The following is a 16,862-nucleotide window of genomic DNA, read 5'->3' on the forward strand; positions in this document are numbered from 1 at the left end:
GCTGGATGAATCTGGAGGGCATTATGTGAAGCAGAATAAGCCAGGTTCAGAAAGAAAAATATTACCTGATCTCATTTATATGGAGAGTCTAGAAAATTCAAACTCATAGAAGCAGAGAGTAGAATGATGGCTTTTAAGGGCTAAGAGTGGGGAAATGGGAGATGATGGTTAAAGAGAAGAAAGTTTCAGTTAGAAGTAATAAGTTCTGGAGAGTTTTTGCACACAAGTTAAGTGTAGTTAGTAATGTTTTATACTTGAAAATTGCTAAGAAACTAGATCTCAAGTATTCTCAACCTCAAAAAAGGTAAGTATTTGAAGTGATGGATATGTTAATTAGCTTAATCATTTCACGATCTATACATATCTAAAAATATGTAGCAAACTGTTAATATATATAAATTTTTTCTGTCAATTAGACCTTTATATAACTGGAAGGAAAGAAATATAATTAAATAAAGATATAATGACAAATAAAAACATATATTATTTAAAACAAGCAGTCTTATAATAGAAATATATTAAGAATTCCTGAGATATATCAAAATTAGCTCCAGATAGAAGCACAGAAATGTAGGGAGGACTAAAGAGCACCAGAATTGGTAAATTTTGGTTAAATTAAAATGAATACTGACTTTATAAAAAATAGTAATACTTCATGGAGATGTAAAAATATACAGGTTTGTGATGTGTAAAAAAATAATGAAGGGGAAGCAGAGGGTAAAGGGAGTTAGAGATTTAAGGATCTAAAAACATATGGTAATTGGTAGTAGGAATAATTTGTAATAGATTCAATTACTCAAGAGTTGATATGTTAACATAGAGAACTACTAAAAGAAGAGTAAAAGAATGCATCACAAAGAATTTAATTGAGGAATAATGTATAATATAAATTAGTAGATTCAATCAGATACAGGCAATGAAGAAAAAAAGAGGAATATAAAACAAAAGATCAAACAGAAAAAATAATGTTTCCAAAATCACATGAAAATTTAAACAATCAAGAAGAGTAAGCACACCTTAAAACTGAAGGACAAGTTTGGTTATAAACACCTGTTACAAAGTCATAGTAGTTAAAACTATGACATTTGGACAGATAAATAGACAGGGTTTAAGAATGAGCATTTACATAAAGAGAAGAGAACAAAGAATCCAGAGACTCCTTTATATACAGTCATTTAATTTATAAAAAGATTACATTACAGTGGAGTGAAGAAATATCATTTTTTTTTATTGTGCTGGGTCCACTGGATGCTAATTTGAAAGAAAAATAATTGCCAAAGCATCTATGATGAGGAAAAAGGTGAAAAGGCTTTATATTTAGGCTATCAAGATTTATCATAAACAGACAAATAGACCAAAAAGTTTAATCAAGAGCCTGGAAACAGATAAAACCATATATAAATGTATAATATATAACCATCATCACACAGAAGACATGTACAGAAAGACAGAAGATTCTATAAAGCTCTTGAAACATTTGAAAAATCATACAGAAAAACTAAATTGCTTGTCTACCTTACAGCATATTCAAAAGCCAATTTCTGTTTCAACAAAGACCCGAATGTGAAAGGCAAAACTAAAAATATTTTAGAGGATTATATAAGATTTAGTCATGGTCTTTGAATAAGAAAGGATTTCTTATACAAGATACAAATATAACTTACCATAATGGAAGAATTATCTTTGCCAAATACCATAAGTGTGAAAACACAGGGAGAGAAAAGGTCAGATTAGAAATATCTTTTGACAAAGAACAAATGTCTTAAACATCTTTTGACAAAGAACAAATGTCTTACACAGGCACTTCACAGGGGAGAAATTCCATATGGCTAACTGCTGTATTTAAAAAGTTAAGAGAAATTATTTACAGTTGGAGAAATACATATTAAATCACAGCAGGACATAAGTATATAATTATAAACTTAAAACTTAAAACATCTACCACTATTAATAGAATATATAATTCAGAGGGGTGTGTAAATTAGTATAATGCTTTGGAGGAAATGTATGGTAATTATGAAAATGCATGTAACTTAACCCATCAGTATGCTATTAGTCATATGTGCTACAAAATATTGTGCATATGTCCAAAATAATATATATTTTAACATAACCAAACTAGACAGAAACAAAATGTTCAAAATAAGATGATATAAATTGTTGTATAATCATGAAATTGGATGCTATACAGTAATAAAAATGAATAAATTGGAATTCTTGCAACAACATTGAAAAACCTCACAAACATTATTTTGAGTGACTGAAACTAGAAAAATCATTATAATTCATTTATTTAGAGCTAGAAAACAGACAAAACGAAACCACATTAGCTAGGATAATAAATCACAAATAAAATCAGGAAAATGGATATCACAACAATCCAGAAAAGTAGTGAGAAGGACTGAGGGGCTATTACAGGAAATGATAAACAGCACAACTTCTTGAGTGCAGTCAATATATGTATAAAGTCAGAGGGTTACATAAATATTCACTTCACGACACTTACTTAACTGCATAAACATATTTTATATTTTAATTTATGCCAATTTATTATGCAATGAACATTACAAATTTTTAAAGATAATTGACAGTGATTTTGTGACAGAAAGGAGACCTATTTCCCGGTTTCCATCGCCACTCTTGATATTGAAATGACTGATGAACAATAATAATTTTCAAATACAGGTCTACACTGTAAATAATGGGGTAATAAACTGGCCCATAGGTCAAATCCAGCTGATAGACGGTTTTTGAAAATAGAGTGGTTTTGCAAAATAACCACACCCATCATTTGCAAACTGTTTATGGCTGCTTTTACAACAGCAGGTAGTTGCAAGAGAGTATATAAAGCTCAGAGTCTAAAATATTTACTATCTCCCCTTTGCCAAAATATTTCCTGATTCTATTATATTATAGGGTTAATGGGAATGATCAAAGCAATAAAAACAAAGGCTGGTACCACAGCTGAAAGAGTGAGCAGGTGAAGCTGTGCAAAGTAAGATGGATTCTGGATCAGAACCATACCTTAAGAATAGGTGGTTTAATGTCCTCTGGTCATTAGCATGAGAACACATTATTTGAGACAATAGTGCCCAGCATCAGAACACATTGATGTGAGCCTTTAAATGAAAGGAATAGAGCTAGAAATTTCCTCTCCAAGTTGCTAATAGAAACGAAAAAAAAAAAAAAAAATTAATACCTGCTTCTATCATCTCAGCATTTGTTTCATCCCAGAATTTATATTTTGAAACCTAATCACCAATGTGATGGTTTTAGGAGGTGGTACTTTAGGGAGATGATCAGGTCACAAGGCTGGAACCCTTCTGAATGGAATTAGTGTCCTTGTGAAAGAGACCTCAGAGAATTGACCTGCTTCTTCCACTGTGTGAGGGCACAGCCTGGAGCAGCCATTCAGAACCAGGAAATGAGCCTTCACCAGACACTGAATCTGCCAGTGCCTCAATCTTGGACTTCCCAGTGTCTAGAACTATAAGAAATAAATCTCTTTTGTTTATAAGCTACCCAGTCTATGGTATTAATATTTTGTTATAGCAGCCCAAACAGACTAAGACACCTGCTGTACACAGACCCTGGACAAAAGGATGCTACCCCATACCGACCGAGGCAGAAATAGCATCACGTGCAGAAATGAAAACCCTAAACTATATCTCAGGCAGACGTGAAATGGATTCCAAGCAGCGCTATTATCACTGAAATCCTGAGCTGATAAAGTGTAAACTTTTGACCCAGTTAATTGTCGTGGCAGGAACCAAGTAGAAGCAGCCATAAAACCACTCCCAAAGAGAGGCCTCCACAACACAAAAAAGATTAGAGGATGGTAGAAAATAAGGTTCACTCAAAGGAGCTCATCAGCGATGGTTCCAAACATATGGAAAAGTCCAAAGCTTGAAAACTGGGAGAAATCATGTAGAAAAATAGCAATAATCAAGTAAACTGTGAAACTTAAGAATAAAGAAGTTTTAATGTTGAAATGGATAAAAGACAGAGATAAAAAGCTATAAAATATTTACAAAGCACAAATATGTCACTGTGTACAGAAATCCTAACCATGAAAAACATAGTCATTGAAAAATATTGAGTAGACTAGACATACATAAAGAGTGACACAGAAATCTTCCAGAATAAAGCACAAAATTAGGAATAACAGGAAATGTGAATGAGTACATAGAAATATGTGATAGATAAGTGAGTCAAAAACGGCTAACTTTAGAGAACAAAATAATGATTCACTAAAATTTATATTAAGGGGTCCCAATGTATATTCAGTAGCATCCCAGAAAAGGTTACTAGAGTGAGAAAAAGAAACAATTAAACTTAAAAATTGATGAGAATCTCCATAATTGATGCAAGGATGTTAATTCTCAAACTGAAAATTCAGAGTCCTGAGAGATATTAACAAAAAGATCAATGACTAGCACGTCATAGACAAACCACAGCATCTTAAAAGATATCAGAAGTACACACTGGCTTTGGTGTTACTCTAAATATCCTACTAATCTGGATCTCTTCTCAGGTTTCTCAAGAATACCTTGTGCAATGTCATAAAATTGGTTCCTGGTGTCCTTATTTTGTATATTTGAAAGCCCTTGGAGATGGTCATGTTGCCAGGAAAAGATACAGTTTGGTGCTAGCTCTGCACACAGTCCAGATCTCATTGTCTTTTGAAAGTAAATATTGCTATCACCCTGAGCATCTATAAACTGTTGACCATGCCTGAAACTAACTAGTTACCAGGATACTCTGGGTAGGGACTGACAGGGCTTGAGGTAGACTAATAACAGTAGCCACTAAAGGCTTCAGTACTCCACCAGCGTGGGCAACCCAACAACACTTTATGTTGTCCTATCCCATAATATTATACACCTTATTCTTATCTGATGCAGGTAAAATGTAAAAACAATGAAAGCTTTGAATTTTACTTTTATTATACATTTGGTTATTCATTTCTAAAATGTCTGATTTGTAGTATTCTATTTCTTGCTGCTTATTGATATTTTACAATAATGTTTTGAATGTTTTTGAGCCAAGAGTTTTCTGGCAACGGCTCTTGAATTTACAAATATCTGGTGATTCTCTGATGACAGCTTTGTAATTACTTTCTAATTTTATTATGCTAGTCATTGAGGACATGGTTACTATTCAAAAGATTTTTTTATTTTAGTGTGTGATTTTTTTTCTTAAGTACCTTTTCACCGCTTGTGTGCAAGAAAATAACGACTTTATTTGTAAGGTACACGGTATGTGATTCATCCATTACATCACCATAAATTGTACTGTACATTCTATATATTTTTTCTAATAGAAAAAAGAGCTTATGAAATCTACTGTTATGGCTATATTTTAATTCGGATATTCTTATATGTCTAATTACACTTTACATATTTTGATCTATATTAAACATTTATAAATACTGTATCTGTGATGCAGAAAGTAAGTTCAGAGGATGCCTTATTACTGGTCACTGACTTGCTCTCAGTCTCATCACTTAGCATTCTAAAGTAACAGCTGTTGGTGAGATTCTACCTGGGTTTGCTCTACGTATTTCTTGCAGAAGGCAGCACTTTTTTTTCTTCAGAAAAAAGTAATTTTGAGTCTTTTTTTAATGGTATTTCTTCAAACTAGTACCGTCCATCTTATAAATAGAAAACATTTTCCAAAATTTATGATGTATAAAAAGATTGTAGCTATGGATTCTAGAAATGATACGGATGTATTTTTTATTTTTGTATTGATTTGGTAACTTCACTTGCAGGATTCTGCTTTTGATAATTTGTAGAAGTCTGTTCTTATCACTTGAAGAATCATTTCAATTTTCACTTTTCTTTATTTCTCTGTATATTGTGCTTGTTTTCCCCAAATTCATCAACTGATCTGAGATTGAATTTGGCTAATTACAAATTTTATTTAATTTTAAGTCCTTAATAAGTTGTGATAAAGTATGTAAACTAATTTAAAAATGTGTCATGATTCACAACATCCAGCAATCTGCTATATTCTTTGAAATATACCTTGAATATAAGAGAACTTAAAAACAAGCCATATATATTTTTTATGAGAGATAGAAAATTATCAAAATTCATCCTCTATGAAACCTCTTGGATAATCAAATAAAAATCTGGTGCTACTGGGAACAAGAAAGAGGGGCACGTACACTCTGAATTCAAGTTCTAGGTACGTGTCATATAGGCTTAAATCATATGATAAGGAACGAATGAATGGCAAGTAGCTAGAAATATTTTCAAATGCAAAATTACATTTTGGACAATTTCAAACAAAAATTGTAAGTAGAACAAAGAGAATTGACAAAATAATGATGATTACCTACTTTTGCATTAAATTCGCAGTGTATGGTTTCCCTTCAATTACAATTTTGTAGGATACCTGGTAGGAGAACACAGCAAAAATACAAAGAAAATGAGAAAAATGTTAAAAAGGATAACCACCATTTTACATTCATGATAATTACATTCTAAAACACATTCATTTAATAAAAGGAGAAAAAATTAGAATTCAATGCTGATTTATTTGAATGGCATTTGATATTATAACTCTAGATTTCATAATCAAAATAATGAATAAAATAATGTATATACTTTCTTATTTTTTCATTTTGAAATGTGTGTGTTGATTTTATGTCCTGCAACTTTATTGAATTCATCTGTTTGATCTAACAGTTTTATGGTGGAGTCTGGGGTTTTCTATATATGGGATCATGTCATGTGCTGATAAAGATATGTTACTTCCTTCTGATTTTGGATACTGTTTATATCTTTTTCTCTGTCCTTGATATCAGTACTATGTTGAGAGTGGGAATCCTTGTCTTGCACCACATCTTAAAGAAAAAGCTTTGGCCCGGCGCAGCCGTTCACACCTATAATCCCAGCACTTTGGGAGGCTGAGGCAGGCGGATCATGAGGTCAGGAGTTTGAGACCAGCCTGACCAACATGGTGAAACCCCGTCTCTACAAAAATATAGAAAAAATTAGCCCAGCGTGGTGGCGGGTACCTGTAATCCCAGATACTCGGGAGGCTGAGGCAGGGGAATTTCTTGAACCCCGGAGGCGGAGGTTGCAGTGAGCCAAGATGGCGCCATTGCGCTCCAGCCTGGGCAACCGGGTGAGGTTCCGTTAAAAAAAAAAAAAAAAAAAAAAAGGTTTTAGTTCCTTTCCACTAATTATGATGTTGACTATGGGTTTTTCATAACTGTCCTTAATTATATTCAGGTACCTTCCTTCTACACCTAAACTGTTGAGTGTTTTTAATCAAGAAAGGATGTTAGACTTTGTGGAATGCTTTTTCCTGGTCTCCTGGTGTCTTCATATCCACATGCGTCTATGCTCAGATTCCTTGTTCTTTACAAGGACACCAGTTATATGATATTAGAGCCCATTCTATTCTAGTAAACTCATTTTAATTTAATTACCTCTTTATGAGTCTGCCTCCAAATATGCTTACGTTCTGAGGCATCAGGGGTTAGGACTTCAAGAAATAAACTCTGTTTTGGATTTGGGACAATTGTTCTGAAGATTCAACTTTTTAAAGTCATTTCTCAGTTAAAATATGTTTACTATTACCTCTTCTTCTTTTTCCCCCTATTTCAGGAATGCCAATCGCTCTATGCTTAAGCTTCTAATTCTGTCCTTTTCTCTTAGCCTTTCATATGTTGCATTTCATTTCTTTAGGTGTCTCTGTTCTACTTTAAATCCCTGACTTTTATATTTTCATATTGCATTTTCCACTTTTAGAAGTTGCATTCAGTTATTTTTAAAATCTAGTAATTTTAGGTTGAATGTTCTTATGGCTTTTAGTCTTTATTAACTGTAATAATTTAAAATATATATTTTCATATTACTTTTATAGTATTTGTTGAATTAGCATAATAGCCTCATTGCTTTAAAAAATACTATTAATTCGTTTCTTTATATCTGACACTGTTCTAGGCAAGAAGAATACAGATATTAACAAAATAGACAATTTTTTTTCTCATGAATTTGACAGTTGAAAATGGGCATTTTTTTTTTTTTACTTATTGCAAATCACTATCTTATAACAATCAAGTAATTCTTGTTTGAAATACTTGTCTCCAAATAGATTCTCTGCTTATTTTCTAATATGATTAACATCCCCATAATTCTTTTACATTAAAAATCTTTCATAAAAGCCTCACTGCTTATTTTCTATTTAAATGATTCATTTTATTAATAGATATGCATTCATTTAAAAATGTTTTATATACCATCTTAAGCTATAATGTCTGTATTAGGATGACAAATGGATACATGCTAAGGAAATATTTGCATTTAAATTACCAAGCATCTGCTAAACCAAAAAAGAAAAAAATTGATGTCTCAAGAAACCACATTCCACTTCAGAAATGGATTCTAGAACTTAGTGAAAATGACAAGAAGCTTTTAAATTCTAATTTTAAAAAGAGAATAATAATTCTGAACTAAAATAATCTAAAATAACATAAAGAGTCCTAATCATTAACATATTTCAATCAGGGCTAAAAAATCATTAATATAACATCACTAATTCAAGTGATCATCATCCCATATAAGCAAGCCGAGGCTTACTTCGCAACAATGACAAAAAAATTCTTCCAAATACAGCCTGAACGGTGAGTGAGAACAGAATCTCTAGAACAATCAAGCCAATGATTATTCAAAGACATCCAAGAGGAAGACAGATTCAGAAAATGGACTTGGGGCTTTGATATCCAGCATCACTGCACCATTATTTCTGTGAAACATTGTTGATCCTGGTTCATTTACAAAAGGACTTTTCCATTCAGGGAAAATTGGGTATAAATATAAAATTCAACAGGTGTGCATGAATGGAAAATGGCAGATTAACTTCTTAGAAATAAAATATTTACATGATTTTTAATTTGTAAATAATGTTAGTGATTCATTACCTGCGATTCAATTTCTTCCTTTATTATTGACCGTATTTTCTCCGGAACTGTAATTTGCACAGGTAAACTATCAAAATCTGCAAAATGTGCAAAATGTTTTATTAGAACAATACCCATCATTTCAGAGCTTCTTTTATGAGTTTTTCATCTATATCTCTAATCTCTATTCTATACGCTGCTTCTCAGTTTTATTATCTTCCCATTTCTTTCTAAAATTACAAGGAGGTTTTTTTTCTGGCTTTTAAAATTTTTTTATTTTTTATTTTTTTTGAGACGAAGTCTCTGTCGCCCAGGCTGGAGTGCAGTGGCACAATCTCCGTTCACTGCAACCTCAGCCTCCCGGATTCAAGCGATTCCCCTGCCTCAACCTCCCGAGCAGCTGGGACTACAGGCACGCACCACCACCGCTGGCTAATTTTTTATATTTTTAGTAGAGAGGGGCTTTCACTGTGTTAGCCAGGATGGTCTCGATCTCCTGACCTCGTGATCCGCCTTTCTCGGTCTCCCAAAGTGTTGGGATTACAGGCGTGAGCCACCGCGCCCGGCCATATTTTTTTAAAAAAGAAATGGGTATATTGCTTTAGGAGTATTGCCCTGTAGGTAGGATCTGGTAACCTTGGGTCAATAGGTTCAAGCCCCTCCTCACTCTGGACTCTTCAACTAGAGAGTACAGAAGTTGGGTCTCAACCTTCACTGTCGTGAAAAATGCAAAGCAGGATCTGAAACTACAATTTTGAAGCATCCTCCTAAGGCCTGGGACCTCTCATCTTTCCTAGGTTTCCAGGACGTGTGGGAAAGTCCTTATTCTCTATGGATTTTGGTTGGGGAAGGCGGCAATGTCGGGGATGAGCTCGGAGTTGCCGAGTTGGAAACCTCACAGGAAAGCATCCTCCCAGGGATGTCCAGTGTAACTTGCAGGCAAAGGGAGAGTAGCGCCGAGGGTCCCAAAAGGCTAAAGAAGGAGTTTTTCTACTTACTACTGTCCATCCACAGCCCGCCGAGCCCGCTGAGCAGAAACAGGACGCGCCACATGGCTTGAAGTCCTGGGTCCCAGCCGGAATAATGGCAGTTGGTGGTTACAAGGCTGTTGGGAGCGCGAGATGACGCCCCGGCCACGCAGCTGGAAGAGGCAGGCGGCTGGGAGAGCCCAGGTGGGCTGAGGTTGGGTGCGGTGCGCTGTGGAACATGCGAACTCCCGGGCGCTGCCTCTTGCAGGATGAGCACTCCAGGGGACGTGATGCCTAATTAAGGCAACAACGACAACAAAATCACTTCCAACAGCTGAGGAACAAGAAGATTCATAAACACTTCTTAAGTAAAATTTTAATTGAATGTATATAAACACGTATCAGGAGCTCGAGACCAGTTTCCCCAACATGGAGAAACCCCGTCCCTACTAAAAATACAAAAAAAAAAAAAAAAATTAACTGGGCGTGGTGGCAGGCACCTGTAATCCCAGCTACTCGGGAAGCTGAGGCAGGAGAATAGCTTGAACCTGGGAGGCGGAGGTTGCAGTGAGCAGAGATCTTACCACTGCATTCCAGCCTGGGCGAGAGAGCGAAACTCCGTCAAAACAAAACAAAACAAAAAATGAAAAAGAAAAGTATATAATAAATCATAGGTTCACAGGTCAATTAATATTCAAGTGAAAAAAAAAAAAAAAAAAACCAGTGTAATTAGTACCACTATGAAGAAATGAAAAAGAACCACCCAAATCCCCAGATTCCCACCTCACAACCACGACTTCTAAACAACCAAAGATAAGTTTTGTCTGTTTTCGAACTTTTTGCAAGTAGAAACAATCACCGTGTACTCTTTCATGTTTGGGTTTTTTTTTTTGTTTTTTTTTTTTTTAGATGAACAGAAAATTCTTTAAAAGATACAAATTTCTTTTTTTTATTTTAAATTTTTTACTTTTTATTATTTAAGTTCTAGGGTACATGCGCACAACGTGCAGATTTGTTACATATGTATACATGTGCCATGTTGGTTTGCTGCACCCATTAACTCATCATTTACATTAGGTATATCTCCTAATGCTATCCCTCCCTGCTTCCCCCATCCGACGACAGACCCCTGTATGTGGTGTTCCCCGCCCTGTGTCCAAGTGTTCTCATTGTTCAATTCCCACCTGTGAGTGAGAACATGCGGTGTTTGGTTTTCTGTCCTTGCCATAGTTTGTCAGAATTATGGTTTCCAGCTTCATCCATGTCCCTACAAAGGACATGAACTCATCCTTTTTGGTTCTTTTAATCGGATGATTGTAAGGTTCATACAAAGCAATAGTTCTGTTTTATCCTCACCGGTGTATATTACAGATTCAATAAATATAACACCACTTGTTTTTCCATTTTACTATTAATGAATATTTGGTTTGTTTATTGTTCCAACTATTAAAAATAATATTTAGCTACAAATATTCTTCTACATGCCTTTTGGTGTAATAAGTAAGGATTTCTACTGGGTATATTTCTAGAGTGAAGTTGTCGCATCACAGGGTATGTGTTGGTAGATACTTCCGACAAGTTTTCTAAGACTGTACTAATTTATGCTCCCACCAGAAGTGTATGAAAATTCCACTTCCTACACATCAATGCCTACGCTTGTTTTCCTCCTCTCTCTGTCCTTCATTTTAGTTATTTCTGTTTCAATTTTCATTTTCATGGTGGTTAATGAACTTTAGCACAATTTGATCTGTTTATTGCTAATTTATGTAGCTTCTTTGGTAAGAGCCTTTTTGAGACTTCAGTCTGATTTCTCATTAGGTAGCCTTGTCTCTTTTTAATTGAATGTACAATCTGTTGATGAAGTTAAGATGTGATTCCCTTGTTGGATATAATGATTGCAAATATCTTGTATACCGGGGCTTGCTTTTTCACTTTTAATAGAGTTTTGTAGATATAAATTAGTCTTATTCAGAAATTTTATTTTATTCCAAATGTGATGAGGTTTTCAATGGTACGTATTTTATCACAGATGTTGAATTTTATCAAATGCCTTTTCTGCATAAATGATGTGATCATATAGTTTTCTCCATTTTTTGTTAATATGATAAAATTATCGATTTTCCAGTGTTAAACTTGCACTCTTGGAATATACCATATTTGGCCATGATGTCCCCCACCCTTTTACATTTTGTGGGTTTGATTTTCTACTATTTTGTTTTGCATTTTCGCATTCATATTAGTAAAGATATTTCTCTGTAATGTTCTTTCATTGTAATGAACTTACCAATTTTTGTTTCAGAGACATGCTGCCCTCATAAAAGGAATTAAGAATTGTTATCTCTTCCTTTACTCTTTGAAATAGTGTAATGCTGTGAATATTTATTATTTTAGTGTTTCTTAGCATTTAGAAATACAGTGACTATGACCTGGAGTTTTCTTTGTGAGAAGACTTATTTACTTTTTTAATCATGCTTTGAGAAAGCCATGTTTCTGAAGGAATTTGTCCGTTTATTCAGGGTTGTTAAATTATTGACAAAAGTTGTTCTTAATACCTTCCTCTCCTCTAGCAACTTTTTAAGTTCTATAGCACTTGCCGACATCTCTCTTCTTTCATTCTAAATATTGACAATTTGTGATGTTTCTCTTTATGCGGGGTAAATAGTTCTTGGAATTTATCATTTTTATTAAGTTTTACAGGAACTCAATTTTGGATTTCTTTACTTTTTCTATTGTATGTTTTCTGCTTTGTTGATTTTTGTTCTTGTGTTCTTTTCCTTTTTTCTACTTTGGGCGTAATGTTCTTTTTCTAGCTTCTACGGTTGGAAGTTTATATTATTTATTTTAAACATTTCTTCTTTGTAACCTATGTCTTTAAACTAATCTCCACCTATTTCCAAATTTCTATCTATTCATTGCTTTAACTTTACCACTGTATGCTTATACTTTATTTTGATATACTTTACTTTCATTAATATTCAATTCTAAATGTTTTCTACTTTTCTTCATGATTTTTTTTTGCCCCACATGTTTAGTGGTGTTATTTAAATGCCACATATTTGAGCATGTCTTACTTTTTTTATTGATGTCTAACTCAATCCAATTGTGATCATAGATTGTATCCTAAATAATTTCAAGCCATTGCAATTCACTAAGAGAAAATTCATTGCCCATTAGATGGCTCATTACATTGAATGTTTCGAATTAATGCAAACTGTAAAAGAATGCAGACTATTTAGTTGTGGATTATATTATTCTTTAAATGTCAATTAGATCAAGTTGGATAATACATTTTCAAATATCTTATATCCTTATTAATTCTTTTGTATGCTTGTTCTTTTATTATGTCCAACTAAAAATCCTTTTATATTTTTCCTTTGTGTTTTATCAATTTTTAATTATCGTATTTTGGAGATAAGTTTTTTTAAAAACTCATTTAGGGATGTTTTGTCTTTCTGATGAAGTGGACTTGTGTCATTATAATGCCACTCTTTGCCCATGCTGACTTTTTGCCATTAAGTTTATTTTATCTAACACTTCCATAGCCAGATTGTTTTTAATGATTAGAATTTGCTTGGGATATTTTACAAAAATATTTCACTTTAAAGGCATGTCCTTAAAGTTTGTGCATATGCATTTGTGTATAAATAACATATAGATTTTTAAATTCAGTCTGATGATCTTGACTTTAATTGAAGTATTAGGTCCGTTTCCTTACAGTAATTACAGACATGTTAAGTTTATGTCTCTCACCTACTAGTAGTTTTCTATTGTTTTCCTACTGGTTGTCTCGTCTTTTATTTTCACTTTCTTACCTCTTTTGAATAATGGAAGCTGCTTTAAATTTAATTTCACCTGGTCCCTTTAATTTTTAAATATCTATTTGTTCTTTTGGGGTTTTTTAGTGTTTAGAGATTATATTATATATCTTCAACATATTGCATTCCACATACCCATAATAAACAAAGTAAGAATATTGCAACAAGATAATTCAATTTAATTTAATTTTATAGCCACATATTTTACATATATACGTATATGTACAATTAATAGGCTTTTTTTAGGGCTGTTCTAGGTTCAGAAAAATACCCAGTGGAAAAGAGAGTTGTCACGTATCCTTAACTCCACAAGCACAGCATCTCCCATTGTCAACATCCTACATCTGTATGGTACATTTGTTACAATCCATGAACATTGTACACATGGACACATCCTTAACAACCAAATCCATAGCTTACATTAAGGGTGACTCTTTGTGTTGCACATTCTATGAGTTTTGACAAATGTGTAATGATGTGCATCTATCATTATAGTGCCAATCAACATTGTTTCCTTGCTCTGTGTTGCAATTATTCATCCCTCTTTTCTCTCTGACTCCCTGCCAACCACTGATGTTTTTTACTGTTTCCATAATTTTACCTCTTCCAGAATGTAATAATGGAATCACCAGTACTATAGCCTTTTCATTTTGGCTCCTTTCACTTAGAAATTTAAGGTTCCTGGCCAGGCGCAGTGGCTCACACCTGTAATCCCACCACTCTGGGAGGCTGAAGTGGGAGAATCACTTGAGGTCAGGAGTTTGAGACCAGCCTGGCCAAAATGGTGAAACCCCCTCTCTACTAAAAATACAAAAATTAGCCAGGCATGGTGGTGGGTGCTTGTAATCCCAGCTACGTGGGAGACTGAGGCAGGAGAATTGCTTGAACCCAGGAGGCAGAGGTTGCAGTGAGCCGAGATCATGCCAACACTCCAGCCTGGGCGACAGAACGAGACTCCATCTCAAAAAAACAAAATCGAAAAGAAATTTAAGGTTCCTTTACTTTTTTTCATGACTTGATAGCTCATTTCCTTTTAGTGTTGAATATTTCATTGTATGGGATTTATTACTATATCTACATCTCTATCACGAAATATTATATTACTATTTTATTTACTTAATTTCAGTCTCAATTTTTACAGGTTTATATTTATACAGATAAATTCTCTCTGCTCTTAGCTTATAAAAATTGTTTTCAATTTTGTCTTTATTTCTGAAGTGTATTCCTGATGGGTATAACATTCTACATTGACAGGTATTTTTTTCGCAGTAACTTAAGCATTTCATTCCAGTGATTTTTGCCTTCCATTGCTTCTAATGAGAACTAGACTTCGCCTTCTGTTACGTCTAACATCATTCTTCATGTCGTTCTCTCCCAAATTTTTTCTGTGCTTGTTTTAAATAATTTCTCTTTATCTTTGGTTGTCAGCAGTTTGATTATGATACACCTAGATGTGCAATTCCTTTATGTTGGTTATCGCAGAATGTGAAGTGTTTTTTGGGTTTGTGAATTTATATCCTTTATCCATTTTTCAAACTCTCAAATATTTTCTCTTTATATATTTTCCCTATCTTATTTTCTCTGCTCCTCATATTGTGAGTCTGACTGTATTAGACTAGATCATTTTATAGTTTCCCAGGATCTGAAATTCTTCCCTGCTTTTTGAATTACTTTCTTTCCATGTTCTAGTTTGAAAAATTATAGTGGTAGTCTCTGCATTAGGAGAACATAATCTTCCAGTTTGTCCTCAGCTTATGATTGTGAATGTGTTATCAAATCTAGTATAACGATGGTTCAAGAAAGTATTAAGGGTATGCTCATAAAGCACAGAAATGGAGGGGGAAAGAGCTTATTTAAATAAATAATGACAAATACTTTCCAAATTTGAAGAAAGATGTAAATATCAAAGTAGATGAAACTCAAGATTATCCAGTCAAATCCAATCCAAACAAGACTTACTGTAATCAAACTGTCAAAAATTAAAGATGAGAAGATATAAAAAATAGCAAGAGAAAGGAAGCACATCACACACAAAAGAAATTCACGTTACATATCAGATTTCTCAGCAGCAGGCCAGGAAAATAGTGAGATGATATGTTCATAGCACTGCCAGAAAGAAAAAAAAAAAAAAAAAAAACACAATAAAACAAAAAAACAAAAACCTGTCAACTAGGAATACTTCACTAGGCAAAGCTATACTTCAGAAATAAAGAAGAGATAAAGACTTTACCATACAAGCAAACCTGAATGAGTTTATCACCACTAGCCCACCCTTATAAGAAATACTAAAGGAAATTCCTCAGGATGAAAAAATAAAGAGACTAATTAGTAATATAAAAACACAGAGATGTATAAGACTCACTGATAAGAGTAAGTACGCAGTCAAATTCAGAATACTGTAATACAGCAATGGTGGTATGTAAATTATCTCTTTATTAAGAAGGTTAAAAGAGAAAACCTACAAAAAAATGGCTATAATAATTTGTTAAGAGGAACACAATATAAAAGGATGTAAACTGTGGCATCAAAACACATGTAGGGGGAATAAAAAGGTAGGGTTTTTATGCAATCAAAGTTAAGTTTAATTCAAATCAAAGTTAAGCGCTTAAAATAGGCTATTATAACTAGATGATGTTTTATGTAGGCCTCACGGTAACCACACAGCAAAAACCAAAAGTTTAAAACATTAAAAAGTAAGAAATTAAAGCATACCTAGTTTAAACTGTTTTCTGTTGCTATAACAGAATACCACAGACTGGGTAATGAATAAGAGAGGTTTATTGAACTCATGGTGCTAGAGGCTGGAGAAGTCCGAGAATATGAGGCTGGCATCTGGTGAGGTCCTTTCTGTGCATCATGACATGGCAGGAGACATCAAATTGTGAGACACAGCAAACACAGTAGTTCCGGTCTCTACTTCTTCTTATAAAGCCACTAATACCGTTATGGAGAATCCACCTTGATGACCTCATCTAATCATAATTACCACCCAAAGACATGACCTCCAAAAACCATCAGCATATGAATTTTGGAATTTCATTTCCAAGACAGGAAATTTGGAGAACACATTCAAACCATAGCACTGTTACTACAGAAAACCACATAATCACAAAGGGAGACAGTGAGAAAGGAAGAAAGAAACAACGAATCCATATTTTAAAA

At 33.8% G+C, this 16,862-nt stretch overlaps 1 protein-coding gene across 1 annotated transcript in view; it reads right to left on the minus strand.

Moving 5' to 3' along the window:
- Window positions 1-10,256, minus strand: part of LOC116276304 (disintegrin and metalloproteinase domain-containing protein 2-like) — a 28,144-nt gene extending 17,888 nt beyond the window's left edge. The window contains exons 1-3 of the mRNA XM_031669312.1: window positions 9,916-10,256; window positions 8,939-9,015; window positions 6,347-6,402 (exon numbers count right to left, since the gene is read on the minus strand). Coding sequence (XP_031525172.1) covers window positions 6,347-6,402; window positions 8,939-9,015; window positions 9,916-9,970 — 188 coding nt within the window. The 5' untranslated portion in view covers window positions 9,971-10,256. The remainder of the gene's footprint in view (window positions 1-6,346; window positions 6,403-8,938; window positions 9,016-9,915) is intronic.
- Window positions 10,257-16,862: the final 6,606 nt, after the last annotated feature.

Source organism: Papio anubis, chromosome 8 (genome assembly GCF_008728515.1).
Source record: "Papio anubis isolate 15944 chromosome 8, Panubis1.0, whole genome shotgun sequence".
NCBI lineage: Eukaryota > Metazoa > Chordata > Mammalia > Primates > Cercopithecidae > Papio > Papio anubis.